At 42.7% G+C, this 17,384-nt stretch overlaps 1 protein-coding gene across 1 annotated transcript in view; it reads left to right on the forward strand.

Moving 5' to 3' along the window:
• Positions 1-17,384, forward strand: part of LOC144932952 (unconventional myosin-Ic-like) — a 74,617-nt gene that overhangs the window by 17,066 nt on the left and 40,167 nt on the right. The window contains exons 7-10 of the mRNA XM_078857351.1: positions 4,247-4,345; positions 8,782-8,895; positions 9,603-9,674; positions 16,475-16,594. Coding sequence (XP_078713477.1) covers positions 4,247-4,345; positions 8,782-8,895; positions 9,603-9,674; positions 16,475-16,594 — 405 coding nt within the window. The remainder of the gene's footprint in view (positions 1-4,246; positions 4,346-8,781; positions 8,896-9,602; positions 9,675-16,474; positions 16,595-17,384) is intronic.

The following is a 17,384-nucleotide window of genomic DNA, read 5'->3' on the forward strand; positions in this document are numbered from 1 at the left end:
TTACGCACGCGTTCGATTAATTTGCACGTATTTTTGTTATGCGCGCACTATTGTTGAAATCACGTGCTCTTGCGCATTGGCCATGGTGTACGGAACACGCTGCGAGCTAATCGTTAGTCAGGCAACAAAGTTCAGTGGCGATGCTGCCTGAAGTGCAGTACGACAGCAACAAGCGTGGGCAGCATTGGCATCTCCTTCTCGCGCGCGTGCCGTTGTGAAGATCTTGTCCACGTGAATGTTGTCTTGTGCATGAATTTGCCTACCAATATGTCCGGTAAGCATTTCACTTCGTAAAAAAAAAACTATTTTTTTACTCGTCTTTTTTTCTTTAAATAGGCTGCTACTATCTTTAATACATGTATGGTAGTATTGTAAATATATCTCCTGTAACCGGTGAAATATGTAGACGTAAGAATAAGGTTCGATCGCGTGCTCTCCCTAACCCCAACCATTTACTTTATTTCATATGGGAAAATTATGTTTAACTTACACGATTTTGAGTTTCGCGCCGTTTTAAAAGAACACAAGCCCCGCATAAAACGAGAGGTAACGTATGAGCAAAACTCCATTCTGCGTCTTAAAATAGAAATGTTTTGTCCGGATATTTATTTTTCAAACCCTAAACATATGCTGCTAGATAATAATGGTTGGCAAGCCAGTGTGGATACACAGAACGTCTATCTGCTCATACATACCTTTTCCCATAACGGTCTCCAACAAGGCATAAAGAGTTGTCATGATTGCCGATATTTCCCATGAATAAGCAAACGAAGCCACTACACGCTGCATTCACCTGATGGTGGGCAGTCACAGACCAAGGTGCCATGGGCGATTTGACGGCACCGGAGTTGAGAAGCACTGGTCTGAGCATTACGGTGAGCTTCCATACAATATACACCTGCTTTTACACGTGCAGCTTGCGTCAACAAAAAAAAAGAGACATCCTGATTTACCACCGTGCCAGGTATCAATCAACAAAAAACTGCAGGTGTGCGTCAGTCAACATTGAGGCACCTCGATGGACAAAGTGAGGGCACGCCACAAGCTTTGCATGGCAGGGCAGAGCAGTCGTGGATTAAAGACCCGAATCCACAAAGCAGAGGTCGCAAACGGGTTTTGATTCCTTACCCGTACCCGTACCCGGCCGCACCAGGGTCGCAAATGGGTACGGGTACCCGTACCCGGCCGGGTACGGGTACCCGTTCCCTACCCGTACCCTACCCGAAATGAGTGACAAACGGTGACTCACCAGTGACTCACGGCCTACCCGTACCCGTACCCGGCCGCACCAGGGTCGCAAACGGGTATCGGGTAGGGTACGGGTATCGGGTACCCGGTTGCGACCTCTGCCACAAAGCCTCCAGGCTGAGTTTCTCTGACAGAGGCCACACCCCCAGATAACACTCCCCCAGAGGCCACGCCCCCAGAGGCCACGCCCCCAGAGACTACACCCTCCTCAAGGTCAAGGACAAGAGCTGGGCACATGTCCTCAGGCCAGCATAGGGGTCAAGGATTGACCTCAGGGACCCGAGACTCTGGCGATTGCACCAACACCTCTGAGAAAGTGTGTTCATATATCACCGGAACACAGGTAGTGTGGTCTGTGACACAACCACAGAGGCGAGGGCTTCAAAATGAAGCTACGTACTCTTGGAGTGAGTGCTGTTCGTGAGCACCTACAAATGGGCAACATGTTTCACAATGAGGTAGTGCTGCAAGAACTATGCCTGGCCGCCACTGCCTCTACAGTATTTGGGTAAATTTCGATTTAAAGTTTTCGTGACTGCAGGGATTCATCTTCTTGGTTCTGTCGGTAAAGTCACGTAGAAGGGAAATAATAAAATAATAAAAATAAAACATAATAAAATAATATTTTAAAACATAATAAAATAATATTTTATTATGCTTTATTTTTATTATTTTTACATAATAAAATAATATTTTAAAACATAATAAAATAATATTTTATTATGCTTTATTTTTATTATTTTATTAAAATAAAACATAATAAAATAATATTTTATTATGTTTTATTTTTATTATTTGATTATTTCCCTTCTACGTGACTTTACCGAAAGAACCAAGAAGAGGAGTATTTGGGTACCTTGTTGAAACAAGGTACCCAAATAACTTGCTAATCTCGTCGAGGAGCATAAACCATCGCGTGAATTCCGCTCATCCTCGCCGCGGCTACTGGCTGTCCATCGAACTACGTGGTCACCGCATCGCGCGCTTTCAGATGCGCTTCTGCGGCCGTTTGGACTGGAGCTATGGACTTTAATACGTAGATTGAAAACGAATTTCTCCAGCACTGCTTTTTGTGTTTGGTTTGTTGTCCTTCCCCCATCACCTCCAATTAGCACGGTTGGCTACGTACGGTGTCAAAGAAGTTCAACATTCATACGTACAATTCTGTATGTATTTTCGGCTGAGTAGACCGAGAGGAAGTCCAGCACATAATCCACGTGGCAGCGATGTGCGTGGCACCAATACACTACCACTGCACCGATACTCCCCAGGCGCTCACAAAGCCCTCCCCCCCTCCCCCTCCGCCTTTAGCCTTATAGGTAGACTACACGCGAACACAGCTTTTGTAAATCTAGATTTGAAACTTTCGTGACTGCAAGGATTCATACTCTTAGTTTTTTCGGTAAAGTCACGTAGATACATTTTTTGTTAATTTAAATAAAATAATAACAAAATTTTTTCAAATAATTTTTTATTTTATTTTTTATTAATTTTAATTTCAATTTTTTACCTACGTGACCGAAAAAACTAAGAGTATAGCTTTTGTAAATAATCTTCTGGTGACATCTTTGTTCAAGATGCCTACCTCGCCACGGTGTTCACTCCCATTACCCGCTTGTTTTGTCAAAACGAGTTCACATTACGTGTGCGCAATGGCGTAATGGTTCTGACATCATCTTACTTCAGCCACAAGGGTCAAACCGCACATTAAAGATGACATGATTTATGTTTCAGAGCGGTTTTTTGTGATGTATCGTAGATATTAATGCGGACAAATAGTATATATGAAATGTTTTTTTTTACAAGATGTGGGATTTATGTGAGTTACTTTCTTAATGTTTCCCAGTCCTCTGTGTTTACGAATAAAGATGGAATTGTGCTCTCTATATATACACACACATTTTATGCATACACCCCTCTTTTAAATGTCTGTTCGAAAAATTGTGCTTTTTTGCAGCTACGAAAGAGATGCCTCGTTTGAATAGATGAACGGACCACGTTATCTCCGCGTTTATCCTACTGCCTGTAGAATTCACATTGTTTATTTCATCCACGTTTTTTTTTATTCTCCCAGGGTACATTGCAATTTAAATATTGCAGTTATGTCATGAGACGGAGAAATATATTTGTTTAACTCTCAGAGAGAGAGCGAGAGGGCGCAATGTTCCACCTTGTGGCAGTCGCTTTCACACTTGGAACATACACTTTTACACTTATTTCTTATTTTACTCGCTGAGCTATATGGCTCTTTAGTAGAAGCGACCTGGTCACAAATGCTGGCTCAAATAAGTGGTTTATTACGTGGAAATTCATAGACAAAACGCTCTAAAAGCGCGTGTTTATAAATGTGGAGGGAAAAATTGGAGGACCCGGAGAAAAATCCACGCGACCACGGGGACAGAGAGACACGCAAACTCCAAATATACAGGGGTCAGAGTTGGGATTGAACCCACGACCTCCTGTATACCAGGCGAGGTAGTGAACATCTCGCCACCACCATGGCACCCCGACGACATGCAGATCGCCTTTCTTGCACATTGATCCAATTGCCTTTAATTCTCACGTATAGAATACGCTCAATTAAGGGAATACTGAAATCGAATGTGAAGTTGTTGTACAGTCATGCAAGACGGTTCTGAGACCTACACTTGAACTCACTATACTTGAGAACCAGGGCTACACTATCAGGTGGCTGCTGGAATTTGAAACCAAGATTGCAGGGGGTGCTGGCTGGCTCCGTGCCCTGACTCCTGAGCCAGCTACCCAACTTCCCGCATCGGTGTTCATCTTCGATTGGTGGCAAGGGCACTGCCATAGCATTTCACTCTCGCTCGCTGTCGTTTCATCTTCATGCTTCAACGTTCATAAATGTGACGCTCGATGAATGTACGTCCGCGCGTAGAACTTCTTTCGCACCGTACGTAGCCAACCGCGCTAATCGGCGATGCGGGCTGGGTGGAGGAAGGACAACAAACTAAACACACATGTCTCTCAACAGGGTGAGGAGGCCAAGGTATCTCCGTTGAACGATGTCGAAAATTGGAGGGTTCTCCAGGAGGCCTTCCACACCGTTGGCTTTGATGAACCACAGATCGAGGTACAGTATAAGCATCACCCGTATTTATTTATTCATGCATGGGTACAGGTAACCTAGGAGGATGTTGCCGTCATGAAATGGCGACAACTCTGGACTTGCAGAGTTGTCGCTCGATCTCCCAGCGTGACAGCTGCAAACAATAGGCACGTCTCTTAACTCCCATGCCCACCAAAACTTCCGCGCACCTGTGAGTATAAATCGGTACACCACAATCGATCGGCGGGTTGTGTGTGGTGGGGTAAAGTGTGGGGACTCCCACCTCTTTCAAGATGTTTTTCTTGCCCAGTGTGGAAGAGTCGGGGAAATAAACTCTCGAGGGGGGCTCTCTGGAGCCAGAGGCGTAGCTAGGGGGGGGGCAGGGGGGTACATATGTCCCCGGGCGCCAAGGTAAGTGGGCGCCAAAACGAGGCTTACAACGTTACATTATAACTTATTGCGGCAGCCTGAAACGACTGCACAAATTTCGATTTAAAGCTTTCGTGACTGCAGGGATTCATCTTCTTGGTTCTTTCGGTAAAGTCACGTAGAAGGGAAATAATAAAATAATATAAATAAATATAAAACTAAACATATTATATTATTTTATTATGTTTTCTTTTTATTATTTTATTACTTCCCTTCTACGTGACTTTACCGAAAGAACCAAGAAGATACTGCAAAAATCTACACCTCAACCTAAAAGTTTATATATCCCGCCACACACGTCTGGAGCTGTCTTTAGTGGAGATCCTTCCACCAGCGGTGACGGAAGCAAAGCAATTGCGCGGCTGCGCCTTTGACCTTTTACGCGTGCAGTGCTGTATACTCACGTATGCATATAATTGTATTGTGCTGACAAATGTATGTTGGTGCAGACGCATATGTGTTAGCCACCTGGTACTCTACAATACGAACAGCCACGGTTTTATTTTTAAATCCTTTATATTAAGTTCACTTGCTTGCGTGCTTACGACCGTGCAAATCTTTCGGTCGTTTTTTAACCCACTTCCCGTGATCCAATCGAGCTGACATTTTGCACACAGACTCGTTGTGCGTGACAATTTATTTTCGTGAAAAAAAATTCCAAAATTTTCCACTTTTTAGGAATTTTTTTTTTTATATTTAATTTAAAATACCAATGTGATAAAAATGAAACTCTTACTCAAGAAAAACAGAAATGAATAATAAAATAAAACCGATGCCACGCATATTAAGGATTTATAGTGAAAAACTTTGTTTTTACGGGTACATTTTTTTTAATACCTTAAACCAAAGATCAAAATGGTGTGAAATGTCAACGGCCGCAGTTACAATTCAAGCAGACGCAAGTCAGTCGAACCATCAGTAGACGCGAGCATAGAGGGCCACATCGCGCTGTGGATACCTCGTTCCCTCTGTGTAGTAAAGGAAGGCGGCGAGGGCGTTGGACTGCCGTGGGTGGAATGGGATTGTTTAGTAAGGGACTCGGAGAAGAGAGAGAGAGTGCAGAAGAGTAGCTCGCGGAGCTAATGAGAATTCGGTAGAGCATGGGCTTCTTGCGTGACTCACCAGTTGCTGGCTCGCTGTGCGCACACACGGTGCATCACAACGAAGCCCGCGCCCCTCTGCACGCATGTACATGTTCTCCGATCCAGATGCTGGATGTGTGACACATGACACGGGCATAAATTTTCTTTTGGGACTAACTCACAGGGAACAGCTATCCATTTGTACTTTAATCGCGGGCGCGTGCGCGCGCGCGCGTGTGTGGGGGGGGGGGTAGAATGCCTGGACATGCGCCGGCACGCTGAGCTGATGACTCGTCAGTGCACCGATATTTAAAAGTGATGGGAAGCTCCGCCCGAGGGCTCCGTTTTGTTTTCGTGTATCCCGAAGAGCCTCTTGTGCCAAAAGAACCGTTTGCCATTTAAATCTGGAGGAGCGTTTTCTCTCCCAATGCGTTCAGATGGAACCTACATATTCATCTTTGGGTTATACGTTACGTTTCAAGCGTAAAAGTTGTAATTACAGTTTAAATAAAAACAACAACTTCATTATGAATACGGTAGCACGGACAACCTTGCAAAGGTGATGTTTCATCTCAAGGAATATTTCCAGGTAAATTATGCAATAAGACAACACAATGAGAAGCATCCACATGGGGTTTGTGCGTTAATTAAATGCTTGTATTGTTACGGTGGGGGAGCGATGGCCCATTGATTAGCGCAATGTACTTTGCACTGCACTCAGGTGATCCGAGTTAGATAATACGAGTGTTGAGTGATATCTAAACCGGTCTTCCCTTTAAAGCTTTCGTGACTGCAGGGATTTATCTTCTTGGTTCTTTCGGTAAAGTCATGCAGAAGGGAAGTAATAAAATAGTAAAAAAAAACATAATAAAATAATATTTTATTACGTTTTATTTTAATAAAATAATAAAAAGAAAACATAATAAAATATGATTTTATTATGTTTTATTTTCATTATTTTATTACTTCCCTTCTACGTGACTTTACCGAAAGAACCAAGAAGACGGTCTTCCCTTCACCAACACCCACTTAGCGGCATGGTGAAGTATGATCAGACCACCCCCATGACCAATATGGTCGGGAGAGACATTCATCCACAAGTGGAATTAGCATAGTGCTGTGGATGATTACACTGGTCAAAACATTTTTTTCTGGCATAAGGTATTCCAACAGTTTTAAAGGTAATTTTGGGGTGCTGATTCCAAATCTGTCATCAGTTTTTGTCTATCACATCAGGTTTTGAGATATCAAATATTGCATTTTCAATAAAAACTGGAGAAAAAATATATTAAATGAATGTGGATATCTACATAAAATGATATTATAAACACACTATCCTAAAAATACAGCACCATATTTTAACACTAAAGCAGTCACTGACTCGCAACAACTTGCAATCATAAGTGACAGAGTTAATTTCGGGTAAAATTAATGAAAATGGGGTATGCCGATAGCATAAAAATGAGATGTGATAGAGCAAATCTGAGATCAGATTTGGAATCAGCACCCTGAAATTAGTCTTAAACAGCTGCAACAATCCAAGCCAGAAAAAAATGTTTTTTTTGTTGTTGACCAGTGTTATTATTGTGAGTACGGCAGTTGGCTGTGAATTTGTTGAGATTAATATTGGTGGTACAGCTGTTGAACATAATAATAAAAATGGAGGTGTATTAGGGTGCTGGGACCATTTATACGTGTTCACTTTTATTTGGGGTCGTAAACCCTGGGGTGAACGCAACCCCCTGGGCATGCGAGATTCTCTTTCTGGGGGGTGCGAGACATGGGGGTATTTTTTTTTTAAGGTAAATTATCGAAACATAAATTAAGCACGCACGGGAACGTAGGTACAACTAGCTTGCTTAATCAAACCTATGTATTTATTAAAAAAAAATTTATATTCTTTGGATCTTTCGGTAAAAAAAACTACGACGTTTCGATCGCAACGACCGCTTGTGTTGCGATCGAAACGTCGTAGTTTTTTGTTATTTTCTTTGAACCTATCTACGTGGCTTTACCGAAAGACCCAAAGAATATGAATTCCTGCAGTCACGAAAGCTTTAAGTCAAAAACATTTACTGATTGAGAACCAAAGGGGTGCAAGACTGCATTAAATCTTAAGAGCCACTGCCATAGATTAACTATGAACAACTGCATGTGTGTATCCTCCAAAACCGCTAACACCTATCTGCCAGATCAAAAGCTAATTCATACTGACATGTTGGTCCTGGTTTAGACAAATTATAAATAAACAAATGACACTGACATTTGCAATGCATATCTTGAATGTATGGTTGTTGTTTTTTTTTATCTCAACAATATGCATCCAAAGTAAATTAATAGCTTGGTCATTGTGGTATCCTATGTTAGAAATAACGTATTTACTGGTAGGAACCTCTTGGTTGCACCAGCCCACAGGCGATTATTGTGTCCGTCGTGCAGGGAGGGGCTGGGTGGGGAGGGGAGGGTGGGGAGGGGCTGGGTGGGGAGGGCTGGGTGGGGAGGGGAGGGTGGGGAGGGGCTGGGTGGGGAGGGTGGGGAGGGGCTGGGTGGGGAGGGCTGGGTGGGGAGGGTGGGGAGGGGCTGGGTGGGGAGGGTGGGGAGGGGCTGGGTGGGGAGGGTGGGGCTGGGTGGGGGGTAGGAGGGGTGGGGCTGGGTGGGGAGGGGCTGGTCACCCCGTGGTGCCCTTATAAAACTCAACGTTTAACCTACTCACGCCGGCTTGTGTCCGCCCTGACAGTCGGGCATATTTGCGGAATACACCATGCCGCCGTTGATCCTGGCCATTGACTGAGCAACCCAACGTTCCTACCAGCTCCCTCCGCAGGAATGTGTTACACTGTGGGCTCTAGCGTATGTGTAGTCAAATTATCCATGAAGCATCTGCTACTCGTTTATTGCAGTGCTGCGGATGTTCTCGTTGTTGATGTTCTGGTTGTCCGGTGTCTGCAGACGCTATTTGATGTCATCGCCAGCGTGATTCACCTCGGCAACACGACGTACACCACGAGCACGACAGGTTACGCGCTGATTACTGACAGCACTGAAATCCACGTGATCAGCAAGGTAAGAACCACAACGTCCCTCTTCAAATAAAATATTACCGCTGGTGTAAAGTTACAACACGTGCATGCGGTACGTGTTCTTACAAGATAAAACAACTGCGCATGGCATTACTTCAGCTCTCTTTCGAAGTGAACCTAGCCTGGCGCAGGTGCTGTGGCAGACATCGCCATTCAGTGGCGTATTTGCTTCGTGAATTTACTTGATTCGTTTTTGATTTTGTCGTTTTGGTGACCCAGGTCACCCTGTCTCGTGTGTTCTCACCTGGTGACTCAAAATGAACGTGACCAGTAAAATGACAAATTCATCTCATGCGTTTTAAAATAGACCTAATGTTAATAAATAAGGACGCGTTTCAACCCGTTGTCAATCCACTGCTGGAGGAAGCCTTACACACGCACCGTGTCAGTCCTGGAAATTGTTTGACCGGACTTCACCCAGCTGGTCAGTGTGGGTTGATGTAGGGGAAAGGCCAGTTCACATGTCACCTCTAAGTGATGTTAGCTATAGCCAGGAATCAAACTCAGGTTAACGAGTTGATCACACAGTGCACTAACTGCTGTGCCACCGCTAATTGTTCATGTGCTTTATTAATTGATATAGATTTATTAGAATATATACTGTATTATTGCTGTGATGCTATATGGCACCGAGGTAGTTTTTTTGTGCATCAAGAATGTGTGGTTCGCTGTGTTTCATGTGGAATTCAGCTGTTGGACATTTCAGAGGAAACTCTCAAAAGTGCACTCACCAAAAAGACGATATCAGCGAGCGGAGAAGAAGTAAGAATCACTTTTAAACAAACCACCGGTTGAAGTGAATCTTAACATCTCGATTCGTATGTTCCATATTTAGCATTTATGTAAATGTTCAAATAAATGTCGGTGTCCTTTTCCAAGGTTGCTTCCCCATTTTTAGATAACAATCAAATTAGCGTATACAGTTTAAGCATTGCACGCGACTTCGTGAAATAACGGCCCTTCGTTAACGTGACATCCAGTTACGATTGCACACTGTGTTAGGCTGCATCAGTATGTCAAGGGGCACAGTCAGGACAACGACCTTTCCATGTGTATCATAAAATAAAGTAAAATGTAAAAAGGTCTCATTTGCAGCATTTTGTTATGTAGGCTAGGCGTAGTCACAAACCGCACCTCTCCATAATAAAGGCTCAGTCATTTGTTATGTAGTCTATTCGTAGTCTCAAGCCGCACCTTACCATAATAATAAAAAGTGGGCCGTTCCTGGCCCCCCCCCCTCAACCATTATATATACGCAGTGGTATCTCTTGTAATCTCTCATTTACTTGATACAGCTGTCGGGCTGTGACGGTTCCACCGGAAGACGGAAGCTTGTGTTACCTCCGAAACGTCGTGATTTTTATTTTTTATTTTACTTTTATAAAATTTAAATTTGATTTTTTTACCTACGTGACTTTACCGAAAAAACCTAAGAATATGAATATAAAATGTCCCCGTCATATATCGTTAAGTAGACATATACACACACCACTGCAGCTCTAAACACAATCGCTAATTATTAACTGTGCACGGCGTTGTGGTTTGCCTGCTGCATCATAACGGTGACTGTGGCATTTTTCCATTTTGGAAAAATCGCTACTAATTTGAACATTCCAAAACTAATACGTTAACAAAACAGCACGCTCCTCGACATGATGGCGCACCTCAAAGTGGCCGACATGTCTGCAAGACTTGACGTGCAGCAGATGAAATTAAATAACGATTAAAGGCACCCTTCTATCTTTAAGAAACGGCGTATTATGTGGCATGGCACGCGCGCGTGTGTGTACATTTTTGCGGTTTGATCCGCGCTGATCCATTTAATTCTTTAGCTGCACTAAATACCTGCACAACGTCTCTCTCTGCCTCTGTCCTGTATTAACCTGTACCTTCAACACCCCATTTGTTTAGATTTCTCCCTCAAACAATTCTCGGCTTTTACATTCGCATGAGTTGTCGCGTCTCACGGGCCACCCGTAGCTTTGTAAACGTTGCAGCTCTCTGGCCTGTCGCACCATTTTTCACTTTTATGTTTTACTGACGTTACGGACCAGTTGGTGGAGCAATTTCTCCATTTAAAGGCGGTTGAGTCAGACAAAATGGACGAACTCATTTGACCCCCTTAGCTAACCACAATGTTCTGGCCAGCTCCCTCCAACTTTTGTGAAGCAGTATCTGTATCAATAACCTGCGTTTTTCACCAGTAAGTCAGTGGCGCATGGGATGTTGTCACGGTGCTCAACGGACAGCAAGCATTCTAATTATGGTTACATTTAGATGATGATTTCATGTTCATATTCTATACGTGAGTGCACAACACACATGTAATTGGTATATGCATATATGCAGTGTAGCCAGTCACAAAGTAGTACCCAGTAAACTTGCATTTGGTTGGAGCTTTTGGACTAACGTTGGCCCAATGTTCCATGTTTATTGGGTAGTGGATCGACTGGCCAGACTAACGGTACTTTTAGGATTTGTAGGGCTCATCGTTCATTGCAAAGGCTCAGAAATCCAAAGGCACTTTTAAAATTTACGGGGTTCAGTGTTAATGTGTGAGGCTCGGAGCCAAAGATACGTTTGGGGGTTGTTATAAGCCACTTAATGCCTGAGGCTCAAAGAGACTATTCAGAGCAGCAATGCCATTGGAAACACCTAGTATATGTTAACTTTGCATATATGCATTGTACGCTCAAAAAGTGATGTACGTACACAATTATGGGACCGTTTTTGCCAGGATCAAAATGATGAAGTAAGAAGAATAGGTTGTTCAAACACCATCTTGACGTTCAAACGCCATCTTAACTCCTGTGTTATTGACAGAAATGGTAAAGCCTATTATTCTTCTTCTTGGTTCTTTCGGTAAAGTCACGTAGAAGGGAAATAATAAAATAATAAAAATAAAACATAATAAAGAAGAAGAAGGGATATAATAAAATAATAAAAATAAAACATAATAAAATAATTCTCACGACGTTTCGGCCACAACGCAAGCAGCCGTCCTCAGGTGAAGAACAGGTCTGTCTGAAAGACAGAATCTGACAGACCTGTTCTTCACCTGAGGACGGCTGCTTGCATTGTGGCCGAAACGTCGTGAGAATTATTTTATTATGTTTTATTTTTCATTATTTTATTATTTCCCTTCTACGTGACTTTACCGAAAGAACCAAGAAGATTAATCCCTGCAGTCACGAAAGCTTTAAATCGAAACCTATTATTCTTTTTTCATCAATTTGTTCATTCGTTTCTCAATCCGCTTGTCCTGGTGAGGGTCGCGTTGGCAGCATGTTGAGTAGGGTGGTCCAGACCTCCCTTTCCTTGGCGATGGACTCTAGTTCTTACTGAGGGGTTCCCAGTCGTTCCCAGGCCTGCCGAGTGATATAGTGTCCTGGGCTGGCCCCGGGATCTGGCAAAAATGTCCCGTATATATAACTGCTCAACCCGAGTTAGTTGTGGTTTAATATTCGCATTGCCCTTGTCCTGTTCGCTTTTTGGTGTTCTCTGGTCTAACACTGCAGGTGAGACAAGGTCATAATGAAGGTTGTCTCGAGTGTAGGCCAATCAGTTTCAAATACAATGCAGATATTATCAGAGCATGTCTGTTTGCATGTTTTGCCATAAGTATGTGAGGCAATGCAGACTTGATGCATTGCAATAGGTATCTATTTAGTGTTTGAACATCTTAACACCTGTTTTATTTCCCGAGCGACTAAATCCCATTCTTCTTACGTATAAGAAGATGTAAATGTAATAGTTAATAATACGGACAGAAAACGATTTTGAAATAGTGGAAAATATGTTTTTGTATTTTAATTTAGAAACTCTCTCGGGTTTGGGATGACAAGTTTTCCTGCAGTAGTATGTGCCATGTGTTTGCACGGTTCAAAGTAGCATTTCAGTAAAAATTTAAGGTTACGGGGTAATGCTTTGTCCATAAGTTAACAATGAGCATTGTATATTATGTATTGACGTTACGCAATCTTTTAAGGTAATGTTGCATTTTGCCACTTGAACACACAGTTTGCTCGCATAGTGTCAAGATTGGAGTGTTATATCATGGGACCTCTTTTGCCAGTACCAAAATATACTAATAGGGGTTTTCCCCTTTTTTGGCGTCATCTGGTCGAACACCATATGAGACGAGGCTCCAAAGAAAGGTGTCTCTGGTGTGGACCAATCAGTTTCAAAGACAATGCGTAAATTATCAGAGTATTGTTTTTTGTTTGCATTTGACTGCAAGTATTGTGGTTAATGTAAGCATGATTCCTTGCAAAAGGTATCAGTTTTGTTGCCAGAAAAAAAGGGGAAAACCCCTATTAGTATTGGAGTGTTAATTAGTTAAAGACCCGAAACCTTGTCTTGAGTGCTGGTAGCAGGAATATCCAGCCAAGCCTATGGCCATGGGGCTGCCAGGGGAGCATGGTATCTCTAGAGAAAGCACTGGAGCTCATCCACACCCACTCATAGCCTGCTGCCATCAACTCCATCAAGTGCCTTGCTTTAGAGCATTACAAGCGAAAACAAATATAAGCGGGACTCTATTCTGTCTCCACGTATAGATATAAAATATATTCCTCAGTCCATTGGCCTATTGGCCATCTATACCAACATTATCAAAGAGCACTTGTCCATAATAGAGGTTTTTTGGGTTAGATCACGTAAATATATAAATGTGTCGTTAAAACCCGCCATCACCCGACAGAGCCAAGCCATAACATTTACAATGTTGTGGCTTGGCTCTCCAACGCACCGGTTAGTGCTGTACTATACACTACACTATACACTACACACTAGTGCTGTACTAGTGAAGAATTGGCATGTTCTGTTTACGTGACAACCCTTACTAGTTGGCTGTGTCGGGTGGTGGCGGGTTTTAACGACACGTATATTTACGTGCTCTAACCCAAAAAAACCTCTTTTGGATGATATTGGTCGCGAAAGCCTACGTGAGCACGTGTCCAAGCAACCAAACTCTAGACTGGTGTTAAAAATCATACGTGCTCCCACCTTGTGCCCCATGTGTAATTGTTCCTGTCAAATAGGATTTTTTTTACGTGGGGCAAAGGTTGAATAATGACCACTGTCGTGATCAAAGTGCGTTTTACTCACCATGTAAAACCCAGTCAAAGCGAACTTCGATATCCACCTCAGTGATATCCACCTCAGTGGATTGAAAGAGGGCTGTATATTAGTATTAGAATGTAAGGGTATGTTTTTCTCATTGTTTTAGTTTGCTAGCGAAATCGATATTGGGAGGGACAGCGTCCTCGTGTTTTAAAAATGTTAAATTTCCATCGGCTATTTGTCCTATTAAAAATAATAATAATTGCGTGACCGGATAATCTCATAGTAAGTGTACTAACCACTTATCTGCTTTGCATTGGGGTAAACAATTTGATTGCAGAAACATATCGAGGCATTCTCAAAGCAGAAAATCTGAGCAATGATAATAATTACTCTTTGGTTCTTTCGGTAAAGTCACGTAGGTGAAAATAAAAATGAAAATAAGAATAACAATTTAAAAATATAAATAACTAAATTAAATCACGACGTTTCGTAAGCAACACAAGCTTCCGTCATCAGGTGGGACAACCACAGCAAGAAAACAAAATTACTTGCTGTGGTTGTTCCAACTGATGACGGAAGCTTGTGTTGCTTCCGAAACGTCGTGATTTAATTTAGTTATTTATATTTTTAAATTGTTATTCTTATGTTTATTCTTTTTTTCACCTACGTGACTTTACTGAAAGAACCAAAGAGTATGGATCATTGCAGTCACGAAAACTTAAAATCTAGAATGATAATGATTCTGAAGAGAAGGGCACTTGTTTAATATCCAAGTCTCAAAATTCCACAATGAAGTTCCGATTCTTGTCTGGTCCCCAGACTGCTAATCAAAATGGTTACTGCACATGAATTAAGATTGGGTGACCAACCACTAATTAAACATTAAAACATCGCACGATTACACCATTGGTACCTCATTTGCCAGTAAAAAACATGATAATTGGTTCTTTACCCTTTTATCTGGCAACAAAACTGACACCTTTTTTGTGGTCTATGCAAACATGACTTTTCGTAAAAAAGGTGTCAGTTTTGTTGCCAGATAAAAGGGTAAATAACCAATTATCATATTTTTTACTGGCAAATGAGGTACCAATGGTGTAAATGCTTACCCCGAGCTCTCATACTCTGATGGTGCATTGTCTTTGAGTTGTGCACCTTTTGGCGTCATCTGGTCCCACCCATGTGAGACTAGGCTCTAAGGAAAGCTGTCTCGGGTGTGGACCAATCAACTTCAAGGACAGTGCATACATTATCAGAGTTATGTTTTTTGTTTGCATTATGACTGCAGGTATTGTGGTCTATGGAAACATGGCTCCTCGTAAAAAAGGTGTCAGTTTTGTTGCCAGATAAAAGAGTAAAGAACCAATTATCATCGCACGATTACATAATACGAATATCTGAAATGAATTTGCTGAAATACAGGGCGACTCACTGTTAATCTAAACATTTACTGCTACTGTTATTTGGTTATCATCTGCAGTTAGCATATTTACGTATGTCAGCACTATAACAGATAGGTCGTAAATTGCATCGGCAGACACGACAGTGTATTAAATCTTAATTTGGAGCTTTCGTGACTGCAGGAATTATTCTTTGGTTCTTTCGGTTAAGTCACGTCTAAAAATAAAATAATAAATTAAAATAATAGCGACGTTTCGATTGCAACACAAGCAATCATCATCAGGTATAAAAGAAATAGCAATAAAAATCTAACTAGAAAACTATAGACAGACATAAGCAGACAGACATCACAAGGACACACAGAGAGAGGACACATATCGGCACAGAGAGAGGGGTCGTTTCTGTGACGGTCCCTTAAATATAGAGAGGGGGGGCGGGGACGGAGAGAGGGAGGGGGCAGAGAAAATTATCATATCAATGAGTGTACGGCAACGTGTTGCTGCTGCGCAAGCAAGATGACGACGTGGCACGTGACTTAACCGAAAGAACCAAAGAATAACGACAGTGTATTGCCACTTGTCGGGACTTGCCCAGTAGGCAATACCCATGTTTGATACCTGCGGATATTTACGCAGGTGTGGCTGGTCTTGAGGGCTTGGATTTGTACCAAGGCAGACTATGCCTCGCAAATAAAATGAATTTGATTTTTCAAGAAGCATTATTCAGGCGTTGTTACTGACCAGTCGTTAAAGTATTACCTCGAGGTTTTCACGTGCATCGATAGCAGTTTAGCTAATGGGGAAGGTTATAGGGCAAAACTTTACGTGATATTATTACTAATGTAGGTGGGGTGGCTTTTTTGCACACTGCTTTCGTAATCTTCGCAGCTTGTCAAATCAAAATACCATAACCTCCAAAATTATTCCCTTTGATGCAACTTTCAAACAAATCGGTTTTCCTGGACCAGGTGATTGCCTTCTGGAACAGTGGCACCTGGTGATTTACCGAAGCTAATTTTAAATCTCAGCTGGGTGTAGCAATGTTGTCCATTGATGGACTCGTGGTGATTGATTGAAGAGCGGAATATCTTGCAGGTGGTGAGTCCACTGGAGCCGGTACAAGCTGCCCATGCCCGGGATGCTCTGGCAAAGGCAATATATGAGCGAGCTTTCTCCTGGCTGGTGGGCCAGCTCAACAATTCACTGGCAAGCAAGGTAATCACAGAACACTTGTTCTGTCCCCTCAGAGATGCGTCAAGGCGATTGAGCCATTTATAAAGCACATCAGCAGCGTGCTGTGAGACTAAATGATCATGATTTGCAGACCTTTGTCAACACACTGTTGGATGGAGGCCTCCCCCATGCCATGTCTATCATGAGGATTGTTTGACCATACTTTGCCGTGCTGGTCAGCGCGAATTGGTGGAAAAAGGGAGCAGGAGTCGTTCAGATTTCACTTGCCACTGATGTTGCTGGGTGAATGTGCGCGGTGTGCGGACAGCTGCACGACTGCTCCACCGCACATTCACTCGGTCTGCAGTCAGAATATTTAATTCTGAATTAGAAGTTTGCCCTTTTGTACACCACGAGAAAGGGGGCAGGCGGGGCAAATTAACCGGGAAAGGGAAGGGATGCCACGTCGGGGAGAAGGAAAATGACCGGACCGAGAAGTCGGGGATGAGAGGGTGATGATGAGCGGGGAGGTCAGAGAGGGGGGAGAAGGAGCAGCTGCTTTCACGGGGAGGGTGAGCGGCGGGGGATTGAAGGGGGATTGAAAATGGGGGGTGACACAAGTTGCGTGACTTACAGAAGGCTTGAGTTGTAGGGTATTCTCAATGCTCGGTTTAACCCATTTTCTGTTTAACAGAGAGTCATCAACACAGTATTTTGTGTATGGTTACATGCACATGATTGAATACATTCGCCACAAATGTGCTGTAGCAGTGGGCTGTATACGGCACTGGTTTCTGTACTGTTGATTAGGTTTGATTTTTTACTATAACTG

This window comes from Lampetra fluviatilis, chromosome 6, assembly GCF_964198595.1.
Source record: "Lampetra fluviatilis chromosome 6, kcLamFluv1.1, whole genome shotgun sequence".
Classification (NCBI taxonomy): domain Eukaryota; kingdom Metazoa; phylum Chordata; class Hyperoartia; order Petromyzontiformes; family Petromyzontidae; genus Lampetra; species Lampetra fluviatilis.